This window comes from Thrips palmi, unplaced genomic scaffold, assembly GCF_012932325.1.
Source record: "Thrips palmi isolate BJ-2018 unplaced genomic scaffold, TpBJ-2018v1 HiC_scaffold_15, whole genome shotgun sequence".
Lineage (NCBI taxonomy): Eukaryota > Metazoa > Arthropoda > Insecta > Thysanoptera > Thripidae > Thrips > Thrips palmi.
The window spans coordinates 2,044,487-2,070,315 of NW_023144624.1; the positions used below are offsets into that span (position 1 = coordinate 2,044,487).

The 25,829-nt window shown below is 39.6% G+C and overlaps 1 protein-coding gene across 6 annotated transcripts; it reads left to right on the forward strand.

The window, feature by feature from the left end:
* Positions 1-181: 181 nt before the first annotated feature.
* LOC117641612 (transmembrane protein KIAA1109) lies at positions 182-25,734 on the forward strand. Of its 6 annotated transcripts, none has more exons than XM_034379094.1 (71): positions 182-532; positions 835-1,126; positions 1,202-1,345; positions 1,444-1,587; positions 1,667-1,926; positions 2,018-2,230; positions 2,307-2,513; positions 2,594-2,882; positions 2,965-3,120; positions 3,207-3,304; positions 3,391-3,548; positions 3,653-3,839; positions 3,918-4,046; positions 4,120-4,371; positions 4,465-4,659; positions 4,737-4,856; positions 4,935-5,183; positions 5,291-5,622; positions 5,703-5,900; positions 5,993-6,149; positions 6,238-6,356; positions 6,470-6,698; positions 6,806-7,056; positions 7,131-7,218; positions 7,338-7,427; positions 7,513-7,689; positions 7,769-7,871; positions 7,964-8,149; positions 8,221-8,341; positions 8,428-8,683; positions 8,766-8,909; positions 9,004-10,899; positions 10,985-11,174; positions 11,269-11,639; positions 11,725-11,908; positions 12,022-12,240; positions 12,331-12,508; positions 12,609-12,742; positions 12,821-13,052; positions 13,153-13,336; positions 13,410-13,601; positions 14,664-14,810; positions 14,883-14,991; positions 15,073-15,320; positions 15,412-15,649; positions 15,764-16,107; positions 16,196-16,478; positions 16,568-16,782; positions 16,853-17,082; positions 17,159-17,305; positions 17,471-17,584; positions 18,440-18,592; positions 18,673-18,870; positions 18,962-19,169; positions 19,257-19,530; positions 19,612-19,855; positions 19,925-20,049; positions 20,130-20,300; positions 20,376-20,589; positions 20,714-20,784; positions 20,858-20,981; positions 21,078-21,235; positions 21,319-21,511; positions 21,612-21,850; positions 21,931-22,212; positions 22,289-22,483; positions 22,693-22,698; positions 23,008-23,199; positions 23,286-23,416; positions 23,497-23,717; positions 23,813-25,734. In XM_034379094.1, the coding sequence occupies exons 2-71, from the start codon at positions 841-843 to the stop codon at positions 24,129-24,131; spliced, it is 15,111 nt and encodes a 5,036-aa protein (XP_034234985.1). In that variant the 5' UTR covers positions 182-532; positions 835-840; the 3' UTR covers positions 24,132-25,734. The 6 variants fall into 6 exon arrangements, with proteins under 6 accessions (XP_034234985.1, XP_034234982.1, XP_034234987.1 ...); XM_034379091.1 differs by lacking the exon at positions 17,471-17,584 and adding an exon at positions 18,129-18,251 and having other exon boundaries at positions 183-532; XM_034379096.1 differs by lacking the exon at positions 17,471-17,584 and adding an exon at positions 18,129-18,251 and having other exon boundaries at positions 183-532; positions 11,725-11,881.
* The last annotated feature ends 95 nt before the right edge of the window (positions 25,735-25,829 follow it).

A 25,829-nucleotide genomic window follows, 5' to 3' on the forward strand; every position in this document is an offset into this window, starting at 1 on the left:
TAATTACATCCGGACGAATTTTGTCAAATAAATGCGCTAAGCCAGTGTCAACAATGACACTGTTTCATGGGCACGGCGCAACCCGGTGGGCTTGCCGTGTCGCCTTCCTCATGTTTTTTTCTGTGTACACAAAAACTACGTATTCGTATTCGGGTTTGTCTGCTAGCCGAAACAGTCATGCCAACACCACAAAAAAATACTAATCTGCGTGACAGCTGTCAGTTTCCAATGTAGACAATCGTATTCTTTTTACTGAAATTTCAATCGCGTCCCATTTTAGTGCTCGTCAAGCGATTTTCCTTGTCTTTTCTTCAGTTTTTATGATAGCCTACTAGCTGTCTAGCATGCACATTCCTCGGAGGACGGACACACCTGCGAATAATAACAGTGGCAAAGCAAAATGATTTGTTGATCTTTGAACTGACCTGAAACTTGTCATCTCTTCGTAGATGACCATGTGTTTACTCAAGAAAAGTGGTTTTCTGTAGAAAAGAAGGCATGGTCCTAATTTTATCCTACTCCAAAACACCAGGTACAGTTCGCTAGTGTCAATTAAGATAGTTTTTTCGCGGACATAACCCCACATTGTGTCAGTGTCTGCTCGTGTTTGTTCCAAGAACGGGGGATCCCCTGCTTCTGTCTCGATACCGCACCCTATTTTGATTATCGTGCCGCTCGGCCGACACCTTATCTCCCCAACACTATGTCTTTTTACTGACATTGCATCCAGTGTAACATAATCAGTGGGCCAGCTGAGACACCCTTTGCCCAATGATGTTGCAGTAGTTAGCTGAATGAATGCTCTAAATACGATCGGTCCTTTATCTTTTTCAGGTTGAAATGGAAAACCTTCTGACTATGTCTGCCCTAGTAGGGGACGAGATGGGGGCCTCTGACTACAGGCTTTCCTCGGCCCAGGCTGCCATGGCTGCTCCATGGAACTACAGCAGTCATGTCAATTTAAATGATCTTAAAATGGACAGTAATTTTGCCTGGCTTCTGTGCTCTCTTGTCTCTGCCATGGCTTGGGTCATATATATTACTTATTATAGTTCTAGAGTTATTGGTCATTTGCTTACTTATTTATTAAACCGGTTTTTCATTCAAGAGGGTCATTTTAAAGTTGGTGAGTAAATCGTTTTGTCAATAACTTAAAGCCTTAAGCCTGTCTTTGGGTTCAAATTCGTCATTCCGCTTACAGGTTCCTTTACATGGAATGTCCTCTCGGGGAAGATAATGTTCAGAGATGTGTCTTATATTACCTATGACTACACATTGAGAGTTCAAGACGGATATCTCATCTTTAGATGGTGGCGTTCATATGTCCCCAAAGATGTTTCTGAAGGTATGCCATTTTTAGCATGTTAACTTGATACTCTAGTAAAGTAAGGTATTAGTTTCCTTTATTCTCAGATATTAATAAATCTTTTCTTTCCATTTTAGATCTTTCTCACTCTGATACCAGACTTTCTGTCATGCTGAATGGTTTTGAGCTACATGTTTACAACAGATCACACATGTATGCCAGATTAGAGAGAGTGTTTGGCCTGGAATCATTGCTATTTCCAGGAGAAAGCCCCTTTAAAGGTACATATAAACTTTTTCTCATTTATAGATTTAGGTATTTTTCTTCCCTTGCTTCTTAACTGAACATTTGTGTGACCAGATGATGAAGATACTGCTGCCACCACTGCTCAGCAACAAAGACCTCAGCCTGGTGCTATGCTTGGGAAGAGTTGGCGTGATTTAATACCTGTCATCAAGGTTGATGTGTCATCAGGTAGAGTTGTGTTTGGAAACAGACTTGTCCCAACCACATTATCAGTGAATGTGGAAGAAGCCCATTTTGTATACTCAACAAAACCTGCAGCATCAAGATTGGACCATTTTATGCACTTCACCAAATGTAAAGCTGAAAACTTCAAGGTGATTTCGTCTTTAAACATTCCTTAATATAGTTACCCAACTTGATTTTGAGGTAGTTTATATTATTATTTTTTTACATTTCTTTGTGCAGGTGATTCTTGCCCCAAGCCCAAAGTACACTGGAATGGTAGATGATCCCCCTCGTTACATGGGTGAAGGATTTGTTGTACTTTCATCAAATAACATTGAGATGTACTATTATATGGATGAGCCAGGAGTAGTGCCAGAACATCCAGAAATGTTGCGACTAGCTAATGGTGATATAGTTGAGTCAGCGCCACCAATATGGGGAATGGACATAAAGGTAATCCACTATTCTATTTATTACCCAAGAATAAACAAACTTGTTTTATGTTTTTCTTGTAATTAAAATTCTACAGTGTGGAAAAGGAACAGACTTCAGCTATGGACCATGGGCTGATAGACAAAGAGAGAATCTTTTTAAGTTTTTCTTTCCCAATGACTGTCAATCTATGAAAGTTACAAAACCTCTAGAACCGGGAGAAAAACGTCAAGTCCAATCCTTTGATATTCGCCTAAGTACTCTTAATGAAGCCACCATTGATATTCTCTTTTCCAAAAATAAGGTGAGATAAAATAACAAACCTACTTTAAACTATGTTTCCTTGTCATTTTTATAATTTTTGTAAACCACTGTTCTTTTTAGGAAACAAATGCAATTCATATTAACATTGGCCCCGGGTCATATCTAGAAATAACCATACCATGGATAGTACAGCCAGATGGTTATACAACAAAAGTAAATGGACAGCTATTGCATCTTGAAGCATCTACCAGCTTGCAATACCGCAGCTTGGTTGAAAGTGAAACTTTAGAATTTGGTGTGAAGTGTCACTACCCTCTACGGTGGAATGACCATCAAGAATGGATCCTTAATCTTACTGGATGTAAAGCTACTGTTAATCTTATTTTTGCCCATAAACATTTCTTCCAAGGTATCTGAACATCTTAATCTATTTCATTTATGTCTCACATTTTCTCAAAATAACTCAATATTCAATTTGTGACTCTTTTTAGACTTGGTTAATGACTGGGCCAGCAAAGCTCGGCCTGACTTACTGCATTTCATTCCTTACACCTGGAAGTTGTCTCTCCGCCTCATGGAATTTGAACTTATTACTCTTTGTAATGAATACAACTGGATAGACTGCTCATCACAGAACCAAGAAAACTGTAAGATTTTCAAGGATAAATCAACATGTCTTTAAATGTACAAAATTAACTTAAGTTCACTGATAATATATTTTCTTTAACTATAGCACATATTGCCTTCTGTGGAGACCTCTTTGATCTATCTTTTGATCTCCCATTTGTGGACTTCCTACCACCGACAGTTCCCTTGCGGTTTTGGATACAGGTTTGCCATTTCTTCTTGAAGTGTCAGAATATTTCTACTTTATTTCTTTGACTGTGTGCGCCAAATTGATATGAATATGTTTTCAGGGAGAAAGTGTTGATTTAACTCTCTACTTGCCTGAAGTAAACAGTAGTAGGAACATTCTCTTGGCTTTGGATTCCAATGCCAAAATTCTGGGCAGAGATGGTAATCTCAGACAGAAGTGTGAACATGTTAGGAGGTGGAGAAATGTTTGTCAGCGAAGGTGAGTGGTTTAGATGTACCATAGTGCTTATTTCATTAAATTAGCAATCAAATTAAACTCTTTGTTAACTAAATTCTTGTTTTCATTTTTATAAAAATTTTCAGTACCGGCTGGGTGGACTGCTGGTCTGTTCCGATTGTGGCCTTGAGTATTCATTACACTTACCATCCAGCACCTCCATTAGGGCCACCTCCACAGGCCAACATAACTACTCCTGAAAAAGAGGAAATACTACTGTCTCCAATGAGAATACCTCATGGCCGTAAAACATCTAAAATGCAGTGGCAGCAGGTATAGACAATTTCTTTTACCTATCTTCGTATTGTTGGATGGTTTTCTTCGTGGTCAAATAGTGTTGTTCTTGTTGAGTTTCAGGATGGCAATCAAAAGTTAGACCCAACAACAATGCCTGCTGATACAGTTTTGGTGGAGCTGGAGATTGGGCCCTCAGTGATGTTGCTCTATGGTTCACTGCTGCGCAATTTCATGCACTTGAAGGTATGTTATATTTGTGTTACTCATTGTTTCTTTTAACAATAGAAAATTTTGATCTTCATTTCTTTGTTTACAGGAAAATATATTTGGAGACGACCAAGCATTCACTGATATGACACAAAGTCAAAGTCCAGCACCAAGTTCACCAGCACCAGGGGTTACAGTAAATGCTCCATCGGTTAGTGGCAATGCTGCATCATCAACAAGCACATCTACAACACCACAGCCACAAATTCAGATAAGGAAACATGCTGATTGTAGGGAATACAGGCCTCTGCAAGTCACTGTTTCTGTGACTATGCATGATATTCAGGCTCATCTTGTCAAGGTGGGTAACCAATTATTCCCAGGTTTGTATTGCAACATAATTTGTGATTAAAACCCTCAGGTGCAATAAAAAGCCTTGCACTTCCTTGTACAGAATTGCGGCGAAAAAGATCCTCCCTGCCCGATCATTCTGGTGGAACGCTTTGGGTTTGAAATGTTGAAGTCATACAGGGAAACGATTTTGCAAGTCTTGGTCTCTCCTGCTTTCCTTATTAGTTCTGACCATGCTTTGCGCCCTGGTAGAGAAGGTCACCTTAATCAAGGGCACCTCATGTTGTCATCTCTCCAAGTGAGTTCTTGCATGGGTCAATAACTATTTTGAAACTTGATCAATACCTAAGCAATTACTTCCTTTTTTTCCCAAAGGTACGCCATCATGCTATGTTCAGTGATGAAGGCCGTTCTCTTGACGAAGATACTCTTGAATATGCATGGTTGGTGGAAGTTCAACTAGGCAAATTAAGTGGCAAGTTGACTGGTCCTCAGGTGAGCTTTTGGGTTTTGTTTAACATGTGGTACGGAATTTTCTATCTTACTAAAATGTGATTTTTCTGCTACCTTTAGTTGCATCACCTCATAACTGGATTAGAAACATTTGTGATGCTGATATGTGATTCTGAGAATAACATGAGACCGCCGCACACTCCTAAGCCCTGTATGCACGGCTTGCCTCCGTTACTGTGCCCAGAGTCAGATAATGAAACACGCTTTTCGTGCCCCTCCAGTGACCAAGTAAAATACCGTATGACTAGAGTTGCTATAGATGAGATTGATATATACCTATTGGAGCAAAATACAGCCATGGAGATTTGGGTAAGTATTCAAGTTTTATGAAGAAATTACCCATGGGATAGAAATTAGTACACAGTATTAACTTGTCCTGTATTTGTGCTAATGCTGTTGGAAAATGTTTTTCATAGGCATGTCCAATACGTGTTTCAACCTGCAACCTTCATGGAAATCGAATTAAGTCTGGAGTGACAGCCCTTCTACCTTCTGTGGAGCTTCACCAGTTTGTGGCCACAGGTAGTCACATTGGTGGAGCAACAGGTAGCAGCACTAACACAACAGGTAGTGGTAGTGGACGAAGCCAACAGGCTAGCCAGCAAGGCACAAATGGGAAGGGATCGGGCCCTGAAGGGAGCTCAGAGCTTTGGCTTGAGGTTGGATCTGTTGCCTTTGGCCCCCTTGTGGTTGAAGCGGCCATCTCTCTGCCTTCTCCACAACATAGTTTACATCTTGTTCAACACAAGTGAGTAACCTTATCTTTCTGTGCCGTCTCTTCCTTGTCTCAATTTTGTTCAGTTAAATAATGTTTCACGTTTCTCTCAGGTACTTAAAAATCCATGATGATCGTATCAAGCGTCTTTGGTTCTTGTGGGGACCTGACAATGGCCCAAGTGTTAAAACTCCTGCTAAATGTGGTTGCATTGGTGGTTGTGCTTTCTTTGGAAGCAACCGCAATGGGCCCCGTTTCTTTAAGCCCACTCGCCAGGACGCGGCTGAGGGTGTGAATACAGCGTCCTTCAGGTACCTTACTAATCATTTCCAAATTGTATTAAGTCCTTTCTTAAATAAAACTTCCTTGTGTTAACACCTCTATTATGGTTTTTCTTTTCCAGAATACTTGAAGGAGGTAAAGACTTTGGATATGGTCAGAGCATTCTACATGAAGGCTCTCTTGTGTTTCATACCCCACCCTATGGCTCTCAAGATGTCACTTTATACGACCCATTATGTTCTTCTCGAGTCAACCCTCCAAGTGGAGTCACCACAAAGGTGTTAATTGGGATGTTGTTACGTTGTTACTAAATTATTACCTTCAAGAATTGTGCTAATCCAGATATTATGCTTTGTCTAACACTAGGTGGTTTCAGCTGAAAGTCCAACAATGGCCAGTACTGCTTCCCCCATATCTCCAAGTCCTATTGGCGACAAGAGGTCAATCAATCGTCGTTTCTCATACACCTCATTGGCCAACAATCGGTATTTCCCCCTCTATGATTACTTTTTTTTTTTTTCAAAAAATTACAAAATGACCATTACAATAACATTATTCTTGTTCTTACGGGTTTTTTTGTTTTGCACCTTTCTATCAGGGGTCAAACTCCTCAGCTGCTCCGTGATGTTCCTTATGCTCGCCTTGTTGATGGTGCTACGTCTAACCTTCTTCCCCAGAAGTTGGACTCTGATTCAAAACTTCACACAGAAAGGAGTAAATCAATTTTAAGTGTGCCTGAAGCTGACCTTGCTCCTAAGTGCAGTGTGTCTGATTCCAAGCTAGCAGTAGATTACTTCAACTCCACCCGAAACTTAGTTTTCAATCAGGTACACATATATTTTTTTTTTTTTAATTTGGTTTGCTTATATGTGTATATTTTTCATGATTATTCTCTAAGAACCTAGTTGTATCTATTCTTTTGTTTATTTTTCAGGTACAAGCTGCCCAGTCTCCATTGGGGCCTCTTCCATCTGATTCAAACCACTCTATAGAGGATGCTCTCCAAGAGGTTCAGCGCACCCTCTCAATGGGCAGCGAAAATCCATCTGAGCTGTTTTTCTCAGCAGATGAAGACCTTAGTAGTTTGGCTGGAGGTACAAGTGGGAGTGTGGCATGCAGTAGGAACTCCTCTTTGCAACATTCAGGGTCTACTCTTCATAAGCAAGAAGCAAATGGAATGCAAAGGTTTGTGCTTGTTTCTCGGTCAATTTACATGTAAATTCCAATCCTATTCTCTTTCTCACATTAATTTTGTGCAGGCGAGCCTATGGTAGTCAACAAAGCATGATTCTTACTGCTGATCCTGTTGCTCCTGAGACCACAGACACTCGCAATTCTTTGGACTTGGTAAGTTTCTTTTGGATGTTTAAAATTTTTATTTGATCTGATGATAACTTTTCAATTTTTTTCAAGCATATGACTTCTGTTTAAACCTGGCTATGAATAACAGAAATAATTTTTGTCAGGGTGTGGTTGTTCGAGAAGAAGACAGGCGTTCATCTCCAAGCCCTCGATTAATAAATGGACATTTAAAAGACTCTGATCATGACGGCCAGGTAAAATTACAGGTCTTACTAATTTATGCTCTTATATATTTTGTATGTACGCATTTTAAACTTGTCCCTAATGTCAATTTTTCAGAACCCAGACAACCATCACCTAGAGTCCTCAGACTCCCCATCTGTTTCCAGCACTTCTTTCCTTTCAGCTGTGTCATCACAAGATGATTTAGCACTGGTCAATCTGCATATGCAAGTCAACAAACCAATTGTGGATTCTCCTCTACTTATGTCCAGCTATGTCAACCATCTTTCTCAGGTTTGAAATGGCAACCTGTCATGTGCAGCATATTAGTATTTTTATTACAATTCTTTGATGTTTATTATCTTTGCCTAAGGTGAGCTGTGCTAACTGGGCTCACAACTCTTTACCGTGTGGATGTGATGCTCTGACTGCTCCTATGCTTCAACGCACTCATGAAGGGCGCCTTATTTACATTGGTAAGTAGATTTGTAGATCAGCATTATTTTTGTTACTCTTAATTTTATTCTTGGTGATTGGTAGTCCTCAATTATTTTGCGACTTTCTACAGGTGGCAGATATGTCCCACATTTTGAATTTTTGACTGAAGGATTTACTTCTTTGAAAATGGTAAGTCGAAATCAGGACAGTCATGGGACACCTCCACCTCCATCAAGCAAAACTCCTACCCACCCTTATACATGGGGTGAAAGCCCAAACATGCCAAGCACAAAATCCAGTGGGGAAAGCAACACAGGTATGTCATCTCTTTTTTAAGTGTGCCAGAGACTATGGCTTATATGATTATTTCACCTTAATTTGTTTCAGATTGTGAGGAAGAGCTCCTAGCTCTTCACACAGAAATGGGCACTCGCACAACTGTTATTATCAAATTCAAAGGTGATGTTGATATCATGTTGAGTCCATTGGTATTGGAAAGTTTGCAGAGGTATGTAATTAATTTTAACCACCTGAACCATTAAGATGCTATAATCTGTATTTCCCAGGATGCTCTAAGTATTGATTTGTTTCCAGATTTATAGATGCTTTAACTCCAACCTTTGCAACTTTGCATCCTGTAACAGTCCTCAACCATCTGCACAATGAGTGCATCAGTTCTGTTTGTGCTGCCAATATTCTAAAACATGATCAGTCCCTCTCTTACCTCTCTCAGCTGCAAGCAAGTAGCAAACATAGCACCGCTCAGCGAGAAATAAACGCCCCTCCTCCCACAAACAGCTATGAGGAATGTATTTACACTCAAACGCAAGGAACAATCCATTTCCCTAAGGTATGGTTTCTCAAATTATAAAATTAATTTGCCCTGTTTTGAAAGCTGTTGTTGGGCTGATTCATTTGATTTCCTTGTTTAGGTCAATGTAACACTACTTCAGGCATCATTAGTGGAAGAAATTATTTCATTTGCGGCTTTAGACAATATTCGAGACTTGACATGCGTTTCGCTTTTTGCTGTTTGCCTTGACACAGTTACTGTAAGGTTTCATGTAGGAAAACAAGTAAGTTTTAAAAAATAAATATTTTTAAAAAGTTCATAATTTGATTTAAATGTATGAATTTGTATTCAAATACTTGCTTTGCTTTTCAAAACAGACTCGAGAAGTTGTTCAGACATTGAACAGACCAGTGGTCCTTCCTGCCAACAAGAAATCAACAAGTGGCTACAAGGGCCTTCGTCCTTTCTTGGAGGGTCTACAAATGCAGGGTAGAGGTGTGGCTCGAAACAAAATTGGTGCTGAACCAGTGTACATTGAAACCTCTGACAAGCAATTAGAGGAAACGATTGTTGCTCTAAATGTGGGAAAAGTTCATGCTCAACTAAGACGTTTCCGTAATGAAAGCTCTATTTTAAAAGATGCTGTCATCACTGCCATCCCTGAACATTGCTCACGTGTTCTATTCACCTGTGCTCGTGTTTCTTCACCAAGTCGAGGTCTTCATATGGAGCCGCCCCAACAGGACAAAGACATGACATCCGGACCTGCAGCAGAAGAACGCTTAGGGTTCATTATGTTTGAATGTGGTCTGGAAGGAGTTTCTGTTAAAGTTGTCAAACGCTCCCAGTTAGATAGAAGGGAAGGTGAGCTGGAAGACAGTGAAGTCGACATAGCTTACACAGATTCCGTAAGGTCTCGTGATGATCTGGATGTTACTGGAGAGAGCACGAACCCATCTCGTTTCAGTCACGCTGATGACTCAACTTCTGGCAAGGGTGTAAAGCCTTCTGGGAAACATACCTTGTCATCTGTCCCTGAAGGGAGTACTGGAAGTGCAGCCTCTGGTCCACAAGGGCCTTTTGCAGATGTTGATGCAGCCGCGAGCACAGCCACAAGCAGTGTTGGCAATGCTCAGCTTGCTCCCGTCAAAAGTTGTAACCATGCAAACACATCGTCTTGTGTTATAGATCTGCACAAAGTGTGGTTTAATTTTGCTGCCCCTCCAAGGACACCTATTACTAGAAAAATTGACTTTACTCGATTGGATTGGAATTTACTGAGTACTGCATCTCCTGCTATCAATGCGTGGATGAACCCAAGCAACCGCTTGGCTATAAGAATTGTTCACATGTTCCGCTCCAAGTATAGAAGATCCACTGCTATTGTATCCAGTCTTATGGCTGAGGCTCTCGATGTGCAGAGCATACACATGCCAGTGAAGAGTCGTTATGGGCGTCTCACACCAATGGCAAAGACTCTTGTTGAAGATCCTTCTTGTCAGCTGTGTAATGTGCTTTTAAAATATGTTCTACAAACTGACTTAAGCAGTATTGAAGCCAATTTACGAGAAAGTGATTTGCCTCATTTGTCTACTTTGCGTCAAGGTGTCATTGTACTTAGTAGGCAATGGAAGAATGTGCTTTACACTCCATTGTTACTTGAGCACAACTTTAAGAGCAAGCACATCAAGCCATTGAATGTCACCTTTGCAGTCCCCGACCCTCAAGATGAGGAGAATATCCTGACAGATGGAGAATTGTCTGTTACAGACGAGTGTGCAATGCTAATTGATACAACTCCACATATTCATGCTTCTAATACTTTAACATCTCCTACATTGACACCTCATGCAGAGGATGGAGAAGGAGCAACCACCCAATCATCTCCACATGATGGTAGAAAGAAGAAAGCAAAAAAGAAGGGCTTAGCTCCTTCTCAAGCTCCACTTTCTTGTAGAGCCAGCATCGTGTTTCCTTTGCTCACCAGCACTGTTCACCGTAAAAGTGATGCAGATAAAGGGTTGGGCTATGGTGCTCTGAAGGAGGATCAACAACGATCACCAGTAGCTCATAACCTTGGCTCAAATCCAAGCATTTACTCTGGCGGTCATGGCAGTAATCACTCGTTGGGAAGCCAAGATTATCACAATGCTAACCTTTCTCCACCTGCTCCACCTACTAATTATGAACCCAATGAAGATCTCTACAGTTGGATGACCAAGCAACAAGGCTTTATGAAAGGTGGTGAACATGCCCAGCATGCTTCAGATTGGGTAAGTTAGGTTCAAGATTAAAGTAAAGCGTATTGGTCGTTATTGTTAAGATGCTTTGAGCAATAATACTCATTGAAATTTGCAGGAATCAAAGATAAACACAATGACTACTGAAGAGACAATAGAGCAACCGTGTGATGCGGCAGCCTCTGCTGCTGCAGGTTACAGCTTATATCCCATCCATGATTCACTTAGACTGTTGGATGCCCATCTCATTTTTGAACCCCTCCTTTCAAGTTTGGGTGTGGTGCCTCAACAGATGGTTAACAATGCTGGTTTGTTTCATAATTATTTTTTATCTTCTAGCAATTTTAATACGTCTTGTCTGTTTAAAGTAAACTGCCACACTAACTCCATAATCTATTGTAGGTGCAAACAATGAGACCTCAGCCTTTGAATCTTGGGGATCAAATCTGACTTTAGTTGGAAGCATGGATACTATGCGCATTGACATTGTTGTCAGTGAGGCAGGGAAGCCTGCTGAGAAAAAACGCAACAAGACAGCCATAGGCAAAACTAAAAGTCAAGGCTCCAAGATATTTTTAGACATCCCTACTGACACACCAGCCTTTTTGTGTGAAAAAGTCGCTGTAGAGCTGGATTTGAGAAAGGTGGCAGACATGACTGTTGACGATTTGGTGCAACGGCAGAATGTTTTATACATAAGTCGGGGTCAACTGAAGAAGCACACAAGCACAACTGTAAACGTAAATTTGAATATTCGCTACATTTCACAACAGGTTTGTATTCTATCATTAATTTTCTGGCCTTTGAAGACTTTGATTTTTAAACATAGTACACTTACCAATTTTCGGCTCAATACAGGTCAATATGCCCTTGTTGCGGCTTTTGCATCAAATCAGCAACATGTATCAAAATGTGAAAGAAACTCAAATGGAACTAAGGGAGCAGCAGCCTGAAGTCACCAAACGTGACTCACAACCTTTGTCCACTGGTGCTCCACTTGCTTCAAATCTTTCAGGTATTGGTGCCGTTAATCACCCTCATTGTAAGTCACTTTTCCGCCCCCATTGTCTTTCTTTTGCCCTACTGGTCAATATATTTAATTATTGAATGGTATTTGTATTATTTACCATGTTGTTAAAATAAACGTTCTTTCAGTTGCGGCAGATCCGAAAGTGACTGTACCTTCATACAACTCAAGTGGTCCCAGCAATGCTTTCCCTCGCTCCCACAGTCAAGTAAAAGTCACTTCACCATCAGGTAGCATTCGATCATCATCTCTACGTTCTGCTAGCATGCAATCTGCAAGTGTTCGTTCTACATTGAGACATCAAAGTTTAGCTCAGAAACTTCGTTCAACTAGCAAAAGTGTGAAAGGTGTGACAGTACAAAGTAATTTATTCAATAGTGAATTTAAAGGCTTCTCTTTAAGACGTACTGATATACATTTTATTATGTTCTGTGAAGGATATATGAACTTGACTGAAGGAGTAGAATGCCTCAGCCCATCAGGATCTGCCTTGGAAAGCATTGTAGCTGCAAAGCTCATCGATCCCAACAATATAACACCTCGCTGTTGGAAAACAGTGTATTATCTTTTGGATTTATATGCAACAATGCCTGAAACCAAAACGATTCCCCATAGGTAAGGGGCATGGTAGAAAATAAAATTATATCCCTTTGCCAAAGTATTTTAAAAGTCCAACCATTGTAAAACAGAAGCTGATGAATACTGACTTTTCCAGGCTCTCAGTTGTTGCAAATGCTGATCGCAAATATGATAAATTTGAGGGTGTGGATGATGTAGAAAAAGGAAGCACTGTAGGTGACAACCTCACAGCTTCTACTCCTGTGATTCAAGACAAGCCAAGAGAGCTGAGTAAGTCTTGCCTTCTTTACATTATGTTGTTTTCTGCAATTGTTACAGAAGTGAAAATAATTACTCTATTTTTATTAGGTGTGCTCACTGGGGAACGAACTCGCCTGGTTGTGTTTGGTGTTGCTCGAATCCACCGTACAAGACTTCTTGCTACCTTAAGTGGACTTAAACTGGAGGCTGAAATCACTAGCCTCCATTCAAGCTTTAGTTGCCGCAAGAAAACACGACCTGCCAGTCTTGAATGTTCCCTCAGTGGACAAGTTGGTCGCACAATGATTGTTTTGCTTGAGGGAGTAGCGCCCAATCAGCAGTGAGTAAATTCTGTTTTTATTTTGCCTGTGAACTGCAGTCTTTATGTAAAAAAGTTAATATTTTATGTTTTTAATAATTAAAAAACAAAACAAAAACAGAACTGTTGTCAAGGTGACTGTTGGGAAGTCGCAAATGCTGTACTCAAGCATGACAAAGCGTTCCAAAGACAAGAACTCTGGCCTTTTGACTGTTGGAGCAGTTAATATTGACATTCCACAGCACCCTGTGGCTCTGCATGGTATGATGACCAGAGGCAGTAAACAACTGTCCTCTACCTTGCAGGTGGGTCCCCAACAAAATTTAATTTAAAAATTTAATGTTACAATACCAACAATAACTATACTTACTATTTTAGGAATTGCGTGTTTCTCGCACTACGAGCCGAGTCAGCCGGGGCGCTGTGCCTGAAGAGGGTGAGGTTCAAGCCCCTCAACAGTCACCACACCCTCAGACAGCCCCCACTGGAGTTCCTCCTCCATCTGCAAAGGTTCAATCAGAATCTAACCTTCTGCAGCCTCTTGTAATGCAGTTCTCTGTCGTTCTTCAGGTTAGTTAAAACTTCTTCGCTCTCCTGTTGTTTTTTTTTTTTTTCATGTAGTTAGCTTGAGTAGATTGAAGATCCATACTTATTATCGATTGTGTAAACAAACGTTCATGCTTCATAAACATCCTTTGATCTACATTTCCCTGGTTCCATGGGCTTCTCTTGTTATATTCCTGAATTCTTTGAAATTTTAACTGTCAAGATTCTGTGCAATTTGTTTCCGTGTTTTTCACTGTATTAGGTAATTTAAAAAAAAAAATGCTGAGCAATGGTTTAGGTCTGTCTCTCTTTCACCTCAGTTGGTCAATTTCATTTCTTGCAAAATAGAAGCTGACGTTGACTGCTGAGCTTCTGCCAGTGCTTACTGTGCTGCATCCTCAAGCCCATGAGCAGCTTCAAACAGGCGGCAAGGTGATTCGACTATCTGGATGGTTTACATTTTAAATAAAGCTTCAAGTTTCAATTTTGTTATTGTTGTACTCGTTGTTCAGAGCACAGCTGCCAGGCTTGCAATGTTTAAACACACATATTGTTCATATGTTTGTAAATTTTTCTGTTTTTATTTGTAAAGACTGTTTTAAAGATTCTGAGAAGTCTTGAAGGTTGTGATTTCGCAGGAGTTGAAGATGGATCTCTTCTCAAGACTGAAGCTGCAAGATTCTCACCATTTTTGCTTATTTTTATGCTTTAAATGGTGCTATGTGGTTGTGTGAAGTTTTATCTTATCTATTTGTTGGTCAAATTTTGTAAGTGATTTCTTTCTGGTTGCCGACCTTTCCCTTTATAGGGCTTGAGTCTAACAATATTTTACATTTTGACCTTGTGCATTTATGTGTTCTTTAAGTATTATGATTAAATATTTCTTTTTGTCTCATTATGATTGACATTGCACTGAATATGCTGTTTGGTTTTCATGTTTGCTAAATGGGATATGTGTGCTTTTTAGTTTCATTGTTTTGTTTTCATGTTGCAGAGTCTAAGCGACACAGCAGCACTTAAATATTTTTTCTGTTTCTGATCTTATTTTATTAATGTATTCATGTGGCATGGTGTATGTTGTTGCAGAGCCTAAGTATCACAGCTGCTCTTCTACCATCTTTACAAGCTCAGTACAAAATGGATCAAGTTATGAGTGCAGGTGTAACAGGAAGCAAAGCGAAATTTACTGTAGATTTGGCTCAGCATTCACTCTCTTTCACCACAAAGCTACAGGTTTGTTTGAATGAGTAATTCGTTTCTCATCTTGAAATTTTCACAAATATAATTGCTTGTAATTTTTTTCAGGTTGCTGAGGCAAATCTCCCTCCAGAAGCAAACATTCCTCTGCCACATGTACATGTAGCTGCAGAGTACATATCTGATAGCAAGAATCCTAATGAATCTAATTTTGCAGGTGACTGACTTAATTAGTAGTGCAAAATGTACAGTGCACTGTCTTCAAGTTTTTATATTTTTCGTTTTTTCCCCTGAACAGATGGAGTTGTTCTCCGTCAAGGATCCTATCTTAATGCTGTGGCTGACATAGGAGAGTTTGAGAATACTTTGACTACAGATCTCCTGAACACCCTAGTTTTTGTTCAGAAAGTTTTTATGAAGGAGGTGAATGAAGTTGTTCAGAAGGTGTATGGAGGTGAAAAACCTGTTCCAATTTGGCTTGAAGGCGAAGAAACCTCAACCTCTGCTATTGACCGCATCTTATTTTCTCTTGCAATTCGCATCAAGGTAAGCAAATGATGCAATATGACTTGACAATTTGCAGAAAGAAAGCTGAGATAAATTCTAATACAAAATGTTTCTGTATGATCCTTTCCAGCGAATTCAGCTAACAGCTACAACCCCCACTAGCTCTGCTGTGCGTTTGGAGACGGGAATGGTTGAATTCCAGCTGTCCAATCGTGTTCAGAATGTATCTGGAGGCCAAACTGCTGGCAAAATGTTTGGAAAAGCGACAGTTGACATTAATCTCAGCCTTGGCCAGTTACTGAGGAATACTGTGTTTGATGAAGCTGACATTGAATTCCAACAATATGCTTTTTTCAAGACAACAATTGGTGAGTTCACATCAAGAGACGTGTCAACTCCATTAATTGCTTTTTCCATGTTTTTATTAGATTAGGAATGGAGATAAAATTAGTGGATTTTATTTGCTATTTGTCTTTGTTCAGGGTTGAGAAATGCTTTCCAAGATGAGACCATCTCCGCCCAAGGAGAAGGTGGAGATAAGGAAGTTGTTCTTATCACTTTGAAGAGACCTTTGATTTACATACAACCAATGGCAGTTGACAAAGCTATCCTTGTGTGGCTAAACTACAAAAATGCTTATGAGTACTGGAATGAGCAACGATCCAACCTCACTAAGGAAGTGCTTACTGCAACACAACAGGTGTTCGATAAGATGGCCTTGAATCAGCTGACCAATCAGATGACATCCCCACATTTGGGTACCCTATTCCTTCAACTCACAGTTGAAGACATGGGAATTTGTGTCCCCTTAAACCCATTGCCAATGGTAAGAATGCAATTCAAATTTATGAAAATTCTGAATAAGCTTAATAAACCAGGATACAATGAGATATTTAATGACATTATTGTTACAGGCATCTTGGGGTTTAAACCGACGAAAGATGTATGCTGACTCAGAAACTGGAGGAGCTGTTGTGGTCACCCTAGAAAACACAAGCATATCCGCATGCAGTAGTGGCTCATTAGTCAGCAAGGGAAGATTTGTTGGGCTGTGCCTGCGCTTCACCGACGATTTTGAGATATCATGGGATGATTGGAAGCCTGACATGAATGATACAAACCTTATGAATTTGTGTGTTGTGTCTGATGGCACATATGAAGTGTGCAGCCGTACAATTGCGCAGAAACAAGGAGGCGGTAAGAGCATGCCACCGAAATGTCTTTTGGCTGCAAAGAGTTGAGATGAGTTATCAATATTATATTTTGCTTTCTCTTTTCTGCTTTAGAAAATGCCAAGTGGATTCTTAATGTGGGATGGCAGATGGAGGGTGTTGATATACATGTTGATGTCAATGTGGGTAAACAGTTGTCTGCACTTGGACATACATTGACCATGTTGACAAGCACTGAACAGGATGACGACACAGCAACTGTGGAATCTGACTCAGATGAAACCGATCTCACAGACGGGCAGCATGCCTCAGAAATTTCAAGTCGCGTTGTAAGTTATCCACCCACTGCCAATATCTTATATTGTGATAGCTTGCTTTCATTACTCTGTCTTATTCCAGGAAAACATTGGCCTCAGAAAATCTAAAAACATGATGGACAATCTTCCTGCATTTGTATTTGATCCTACTCTAGATGCCAAAGAACGCTCTAAATTGATAGAAAAGGAAATGAATGAGCAAGCAAAGATTATTTCTGATCTTCGCTCTCTTGGTGCATCCCATGGAACTATTGAACAGGAAATGAAGAGGCTCCAAGAACTGGAGGCTATGGTTTTCAAAGACTTCAGGAGGTACTTGAAAAACTGGAAAATAACCCTGGTCTTTTTGTCAAATTTATTCTCTCTTTGACCATAATGTTTCTTTTAGGGATATGATTCAAAAACTTAGACGACAAAGTGTTAAGGCATCATCAATCAAGGGAAAATTTGGCTTGGGGTCGAAGGCATCAACTTTTCGATCTCGGTCATTTGTTGTCCCATCGCCTATGCCTGAGCACCAGCTTGAAGCTGAAAGGTAGTACCATGTTTTTGATTTTCTAATGTTTTACATAGCAAATTTTACCCTTTCCTGTTGACTGGGTAAATTGTATCTGAAAACTTTTGACACATTATCGACCCATTAATGTTGTTTCACTGTTCAACGGAGTAAAAGTAAGCCCTACAAATATTCAAATTGCAGAGTTAGGTGCAATGCAGCAGAGTTAAAGGGGAAAATCAACCCTATGCTCTTGCACGTTTCTGTTTGTAGGAGCTCATCTTCAGAAGGTCAAAGCTCTGGCCTATGTCGTTGCAGGTACACACACAGCTCTGATGTTGCTGTGATTGTTGTGCACTAACACCATTGTACATATGTTGCATAACCTTCAGCAAGGAGTGTGTCTGCTTTGGTTTCAAATTGCACTTGTGTTTGAATTTCTGTCTGCTTCAGATGTTATGGTGTGGTTCACTGTTTTATCAATTTATATTAGTTTACGAGGATACTGGTTTTGGTTGCGTGAACAAAATCCAAACTCAGCCAACTTCTTTCTCTTCCTCTTCATTTCAAAATAAAACTCTTACAATAATTTTAATTTTTTCCTTCTAAAAGTTTTAGTTACATTCAAGAAAGAGCTTTGGGTCAATCTATCAATAATATCAGCATTCTAGGGAAAAGAAAACTGTCAAAATACAGGGCATCTCTCATAAACCGTTATCCCGCCTATACCGTCGCGATCACGTGCAAGTCGGCCCACACGGTTTAAGAGGGATGCACTTATTACGTGAACCTTAAAATAAACACAATTCAAAGCCTATTTGTGTACCTCTCTAAACTAACTGCATGTCTTTGCTTCCAATAGCCCTGAAGAGAACAGTGTGTCGGGGGGTTCCCCTCAGTCAGGCCCTTCTCGTTCAGCATCTTTGCGTATGCGTGGCATGACAGCACCCAAAGTAACTTTTAGTGATTCTCACACTATCTGCAGGTTTGTAAAAGTTAAACATGTCAAAATTTTTGTTGACTTGTTGTGTTTTATTAATTTTGAGATTTTAAATAACAAAACTGTAAATAGTTGTTTTGTCACTTTTTCATATTTTTTTAAATTTGAAATTTTTATCCTTCTTCTATTATAAAATTTTACAGTTTCTAATACTGTCTCTTGTTCACTTTTAGACAATCATCTTTGCCCAGTGCTAGCTCCGATTTGAGTTTGGATTGGACCCCTGGCTCTTCACACATGGATGTTGATGGGGAGACTGTTGAGCTACGTAGAAAGCCGAATACATTAGGGACTCCTAGTCAGAGCCAGGACTCAATAGACGGATGGTGCGTACTTCTCCCAGTCATTGAGACTTATTGATACCCAGTATCTCCTCTTCTATTGACACCTTTTCTTTACCCCTTAGTGCTCCCCTCTTGGAACCAAACTTGCGAACAGATCCAGCTGGTGCATCAAGTCCTATGAGTCCATACATGGTAGCTTTGCAGAAACCACAAGAACCTAACATTGACTTTGAACTTGATGTAAAAGTTCTCATAAATAGTGGAAAATGTGTTCTACACACTAAGGATAGCAGTGTGGCAAAAGAAGATGAAATGAAGCTGTAAGTCATGCATTTGAATGAATGAATGGTATTTGTCTCCGATGACAGCCCTTGGTACTATTTTTCTCCTAAAATTGTAAAAAATTTTCAGCTCTAGTAGAATGAAGAAAGAACGTAGTTGTTCTGGAGGAATGTTGGAGTTTCCTCCTCCAAGCCCAAACATGAGCAGAAGAGCCACAAAGGAAATGAAGGGAAATACTTCATCATCTCGCCTACGTTACTTGACAACAGGCACACCAAGCTCTGTAGCTCAACTGATGGATCTCACTGTTTTTCACATTCCTGGTCTTGATGTGAAGGTGGATGAAATGAACTCTCATCTCTCATTTTCTCGATTGTTTAAATCGATCGTTACTTATTTTTAACTAAATATTCTTTAATTACAGGTGCACTATGAATCCAAAACATTAAATGAAGAAAACTTATCGCCTCGCTCCTCAACAGATCACACATACAACCCTTTACATTTCCTGCCTCAAGGAGCACCTGGTGCAGGCCTCCCTCGTAGATCAAGCACCAAAAAGGCAAGCCTGTTTGCTTGGATGACTTTGCAGAGTATTCCTGAAGAGACTATTATCAGTCCTCATATTTTGGAGTTTTTGGAACAAACTCTAGAACCCATTCCATCTCTTCTCCCTAAAACGTCCTTGTCAAATCCTGGTAAGTACTTGTAACTTGATTTGATTGCTTGCCTACTCTTTATTATTGATATTCTAATTGGTTGATTCTCAACATTTTCAGGATCCATGAATGCAATGTTCTCCATGGACAATCCAGCAGATTCAGCACCAATCTGGGCATCAGGGACTGGACCTGGCAATTATGTGTATGCCTCTTTCCCTGTAGATGTCATAGTATACTTTCATATGCAGCCCTCAACTTTCCGATTCTCTTGCCTGCCGGTATCTCGCGTCGAGTGCATGTTGCAGTTACCATCCCTAGACATTGTATTTTCTTCCAAAAGAGCTGAGGAAGAACTCCAGAGGTGAGTTAGTTTGCATTGCAGCTTTTCAACCTGTGTTCTTTTCTCTGACTCTGAATTCTTGTGTTTCAGTGAATTTGGTGATGGTCCATGTAAAGCACCATCTGCTCCATCTGCTGTTGGTGGCTTGAGTGTCACTGGCTGCTTATCAGACTTTTCTGTGTATATATTCCATCCATACGGAGGCAAAAAAACTGGTTCGTTTAAATAAATTTTGTAAAAATGTTATTAATTGTAGGTAAACATAGTGCTCTAATGCCTTAATTATATTTTTCAGCATCAAAAGAAGCCCAGTGGTCCCCTTTAACTGACAGTGAACGAAAAGATTCTCTCAGCATCAATGTAGAATTTGTAAAAGTACATTTATCTCGTAGTAGGAAACTAAACTTTGGAATTGATCCACCTAAGGGTGGCAGAGATCAAAGTCAGGCATGCATCCGATTTTCTTGTAAGTATTGAAGGTATTCACTCAAATGCATCCAGCTTTTCTAAGTGAAACTTACTGTTGTATTTTTTCCAACAGCTATTGTTGACATTGGATCTGCTTCATTCAAATATGACATGCGTCGACTAACTGAGATACTGGCTTTCCCTAAAGCTTGGTATCGACGGAGCATAGTTCGTCGCCTTTTCCTTGGAGACTTAAGCATGGGTGCTGCTTACAGTGACGGAGAGGAGTCTCCAGCTGGTAGCTTCGATGGAGATGTATCATTCCCTGTCAATAACATGAATTTAGGGTCAGTTTTAAGAATAATTTATTTAAAACTACAATGGTCATTTTATCGTGCATTTTTCATGTTTCTTATTTACGTGAGAATGAACGTGTTTTTTATTGCAATGTTCTACCTTTAAATTTTACAGCAACAAAAGCAGAGAGAAATTAAGACTTAATCTAGACCCTTCAAACAATCAATATTCAGCTCGATTTTCTGGTCAGTTACAGCTAAGTAATTTCACCTTCTTTACCCTGGTCTGAATTCTTTATGAGAATTTTCTCTTTTTCAGATGCGAAACGATGGAGTTTGGAAGGAAAATCAGGCACTGCTTGGGAGACTCTGGTACTCTTTGCTATCAATTTCACAAAACTGAATGTGCATATGAACATGGGCAATGTCATGGGAAATGTCACGTATGTAACTTTCTATCCTTAATTTCTGTTTTGAATTCCTTTTACTTTATGCTTATTAGTTGTCTTACATCTTTGTTCAAACTTTTGTTTTCTCAGGTGGTTGACCAAAGACTTCAAGTCAGAAGGCAGACTTTCAATTGGAAGCACAGGTCACAAGAATATGTTTATTGGAGTTGGTTTGGGAGGTTCTAGCCTGGATGCTAAAGGCGGTATTGTTGGTGGTACGATTGAGCTGAGCAAAATAGACACTTACAGTAAGAGTCAAAATGACTATTAACCATCATTTTCTGACATATATCTTTTTCTGATCACTTATATTATAATTTTATTCTTCTAGTTCATATTCGTGAGGATCCTGGCACAGAACCTGACCACAAAGTAGGACTTAAGCTGTTTGCATTGGAGCTGCGGCTCGATTATATGGGTACAGGAGTTCTTATGAGCCGTGTAAGTGCTTTAGATGTGTCACTTCGGGATGAATGGAAGATAAGCAAGAAACATTCTGATGATTCTGCAAACCCTACAAGAAGGTAATAATGAGCATCTTTAGTCTAACGTGTCCAACGTGTAATAAAAAAAATAAATTGTAAAAGTCCCTATTTACACTAAAGTTTTTCTTTTACTTTGCAGGCCAGCTATGATATTCATGCATGGTGACATGGGATGGGACCAGCTGCAAGTAATGATTTCAAAGTCAACCACAGCTGATCTGCTCAAAATGTATTACAAACTCGAAGAATTTTTCAGCCAACAGTTTAAGAGCAGTAAGCGTGTTTTCTCCTCTTTGCAACCTCGAGCGCGCTCAGCTTCATTCCGCAAGAAACAAGCTGGACACAGTCAACCACGTCAGAAAAAAGTATCCACGGACAGTAGGTGTCTTTCAAGAATTATAATGTGGGCCCGATGGGTTAATGTACTGCTTTGATTGAGTTATTTTTGCTGTTCTCAGGCTCAGGAAGTGGTGGCCCGTGGTCAGTTCAAGATGCACGTCATCATCGTCATTGGCAAGGCGCATTAGCTCATGTAGCGGGGCTTCAACTGCCCACGCTGCGCATTCCTTTGCCACAGTCTGGCTCAGTGCTTGGTGGCACCATGGAACTACATGGTAGTCATATATCACTTGCCTGTTTCCATGGCATCAATTTCAAATCAAAAAGCTGGGCCCTGTTTTCGTTGAAAGAGCCGTGTATTTCATTTGCAACTGAGGCCCAAGAAGTTCCATCAAGTGAAAGTTGGTCCTTTTTTAATTTTCTTTTAACCAAACAGTTTTTAGTTAAGTGCTTATGTACTCTGTGCTTTTATTTCAGCTGTTGACCATTTGGACGTTCATGTTGTTCAAACACTCACATGCAGCCTCGGAATGACTGCTGAGCAAGCGGCACATGCACAGCATCATAGCATGGCTACTGTTTGCCGCATGTCAAGAAACATTCTCTTCCCGCCTCAATTTAAGACTCTTCAAGAATGGTTCCACTATGCCTTTGTAAACAGTGAAATGGACGGTAAGAAGAAACAAAGCATTTCCAACTTCTGACTATGTTATCATCTGTCTCTCTCAATTTTCTTTTCAAACTTATGGTTTTGAAATTGATAGAAATTATTAAGGCTTCCCCAAAGTTGTCATTTATGGTTTAGTTATGGACAATTACTTAAAAGATTCATTTTTCTTTTCATGAAAAACCATATATCCTCGTTGCATTTGATGCAACAGAGCAAGGTATGTGTTATGGAGTCCTTGTTTAGATTTTTGGGTAGTGCATTAGGCAGCCTTTCCAAGTGCTAGCAATGCTGATGAATGATCTCTGTGACAGGCAGTAGACCCCACCTGTATATTGACTGCTTTTTTTCTTGAGTAAAACTGATTTTGTTATTATTATTTTAATGGCATAGAGTTGACTTGTGTACCTCCACCACCACCACCACCACCTTGCTTGTATTGTATTTAATAATACTGTTGGTTTCACATCCCTCATTTTTTCACCTCGTTGTTTTTACATTTTTTACATTTTGCACATTATTGTTACAGCGGTGGACCAGTTTCCTAGTTTGGAGAGAGAGCGAACAGAGTCTCTTAATGCTGATCCAGGGCGGGGATCTCGACCAACCACAAAGCCACAGGACCTCAATCACACAAGAGAAGTTATTTTTGCCCTCCCATCACTCCAATTGCACATTAAAACCGAGCACCTCCAAGCAGCAAGGACACCTGATAATATAGGTAAATCAATTTATCTATAATCAAATCTGAAGTTGATGTAGGGCTTAGTGTTCTACCATAATTTTATAATATTTTTGCCTTTCCAGATCGCAAGCCTGTCGTGGAATGTAGTTTTATTACTGAGTTTGAGGACCACATATTTGTGACAGTAGATGCTGAAGCTTTCTTCTTTCTCCATGACCTAATTACTTCGTATGTCAAAGAGAAAGAAAGAGTGGTGAGTATTTTCAATAGTGTATTGATTCTGAGGTGCCTTTCTTTTATTGAACCCAATTATGTTTTTTTTTTTAAATCTAGGTTGTACAAGCTCAGAGTGGCTTCCGAGCAAGTAGTCCAGATCCTGATAAGAAATCTAAAGATGTGCAAATGTCACCAAGTGGAAGTGCTCATAGCAATGGTAACAGCACTACTTCATCAGATGGTGAGCCCAAACGTAAAGGGTTTGATCCTGCTGATGTTTTCACTAAAGACTGGAGGAATTACCACTGCAATACATGGCATCTCGAACCCACAGTCAGGTAACTTTCAACAAAACCAAATGGTCTTCACTACAACAATAAATGTTGGTCTTTCTAAGACTAAAGCAATTTTTGTCTTCGTTTGTTCTTTTCAGGCTTTTGTCATGGGCTGGTAAAAGTATTGAGCCGTATGGAGTAGACTACATCCTCCAGAAACTGGGCTTTTCCCACGCCAGGACCACCATACCCAAGTGGGTGCAGCGTGGCTTCATGGACCCGCTGGACAAGGTGCTCGCCGTGCTGCTGCTCAGGATGGTGACCGCCGTGTCCCCGAGCCAGCATGTCCTCCGCATGCTGCCGGGCCGTGAAGCGCGTGAAGCCCACCCTCGGTCGGACCGCGCCGACCGCGCCGACCGCGACCGCGATCGAGAACGAGAACGTGGGTATAGAGCCGACAGAGAACGCAAACAATGAATTATATGTATTAAATGAAAAATTTATTCTGTCATTTTAAACTTTCTCTCTTAGTAAGTTCTGTAAATTTGTAAAGGACTCCACACTTGTGAACACAGTTCTGACGCTTGCACTGTCCACCTCTTACATGTTAGTGGCAACTAAATTACTTGTGTTGTGTATGACAGATAGTCTGTTAAAAAGTGTGTCCTCTCTCTGCTAATGTACAGTTTTCAATGAAAGCCACATGTATTCACTACAGTATGTAAAGTAATTCCATTTGTCAATTTTTAAGCTGTAGTCCAGGCTATATTTTCTTTTATGAATTTCAGTAAAGCAGTTCTGTATTTGCTGTGGGTATTAGCATTAGAAAAGTTATACAGGCTATTAACTTGGTTCTGTGAATCTGTGATTTACCTCCATGAAAGGATTTTGTTGCCAGTATGATTTATTTTTAAGTAATGACCAAGTTAAGTAGTACACATAGCATATTCAGGTTTTTTTTTATTATGTTAATTTTTGTTCGACTGTAAATATGAGGTTGAAGTGAAGATAAGCATTTTTATTTTGCTTTAGAGTTTGATTCTAAACCAACTGAATCCTGTATCTTTGATGTTTGTGGCTGTGGATTTACTAGCTTACTGTGTAAACACATACCTGAGACTTTGCTTTAGATAGAAAGCTCCTTAGGAAATCTCCTCAATTTCATGAAAGTTCTGATTTGTGATTCTTCTTCTTGTTTACAAAGCAACGAAAAGAAATTAGACTTATAATCATATTTATATCTTTCTGCTCATCATAGGATATGCATATATTGAAATGAGGGTGATATTAAAGGTAATATGGTACTTTAAGTCTTTAGAACCCAAGCACCTTTGGTAACTGTGAACTTCCTAGTAACATTTATTGGATAGCATCTACAAGGGTTGACCCATCACAGTGAAAGTTTTAATTTTGTTGTGTCAGTTATAGGGAGTATTATTGTTATATTTTTCTTGTCAGTGGGTTAAGGTAAAAAATAAATCTGTGATCAGAAACTGACTACTTACATCAATGAAATGGTATATGCAGTTCTTATGTAAATGTATTTGCAATGGCATGTTTCCAACATTTTAGGGACTTCTTCACTTTTATCACTTTTAATGGAATTTAGGCGTTTGTGGGATTCAGTGTCAAGAAACTATTGTGGTAGTTAATCTATGGTGTGTTGTATGTTGCATCTTTTTGTATTATTTTAGACTCATGCATCTTCTCTTGCCATTTTATCTCAAAATCCAGGCATCTCCAATGTTTTTAACTGTAATAGTACAGTGATATATTGCTTATATATTCATTTACTGAATATGTTAGTTCAGTTCGGACCAATCAATGTAGCTTTCTTGGGTGGATTCTCTCCTTGTGTTTTCATTTTTTATGGTTTTGTTAAAACTTTTTACTTTCCAAAAGCCAATTTTAAACTTGTATTCTTAATTTCTTACCAGTGTTATCTATAGTCACAAAAGGTTTGAGAACTTAGTCACCTCTTCTTGGTCTGATATTATTGTATTAATTATGCCATGTAAAATGTTGCTCATTCGTAAGAGCTGTTAATAAAGGAAAGTGCCATTTTTTTGTCATGTAGAAATTGTTTGGTGTTACTTGACCTTCTTCTTACCTTCTTCTTGCCTTCTTCTTATAATGAACCACACACTCAAGTGACACTCTGGTTGGGGGAAACTC

Bases quoted from the DNA above. Each gene is read 5' to 3' on its own strand.
- LOC117641612 (XM_034379091.1), top strand. From the start codon at position 841: ATGGAAAACCTTCTGACTATGTCTGCCCTAGTAGGGGACGAGATGGGG. The intron at 5,623-5,702 runs GTGAGTAACCTT...CGTTTCTCTCAG, and splicing joins TTACATCTTGTTCAACACAA to GTACTTAAAAATCCATGATG. The intron at 6,699-6,805 runs GTACACATATAT...TTTATTTTTCAG, and splicing joins GAAACTTAGTTTTCAATCAG to GTACAAGCTGCCCAGTCTCC.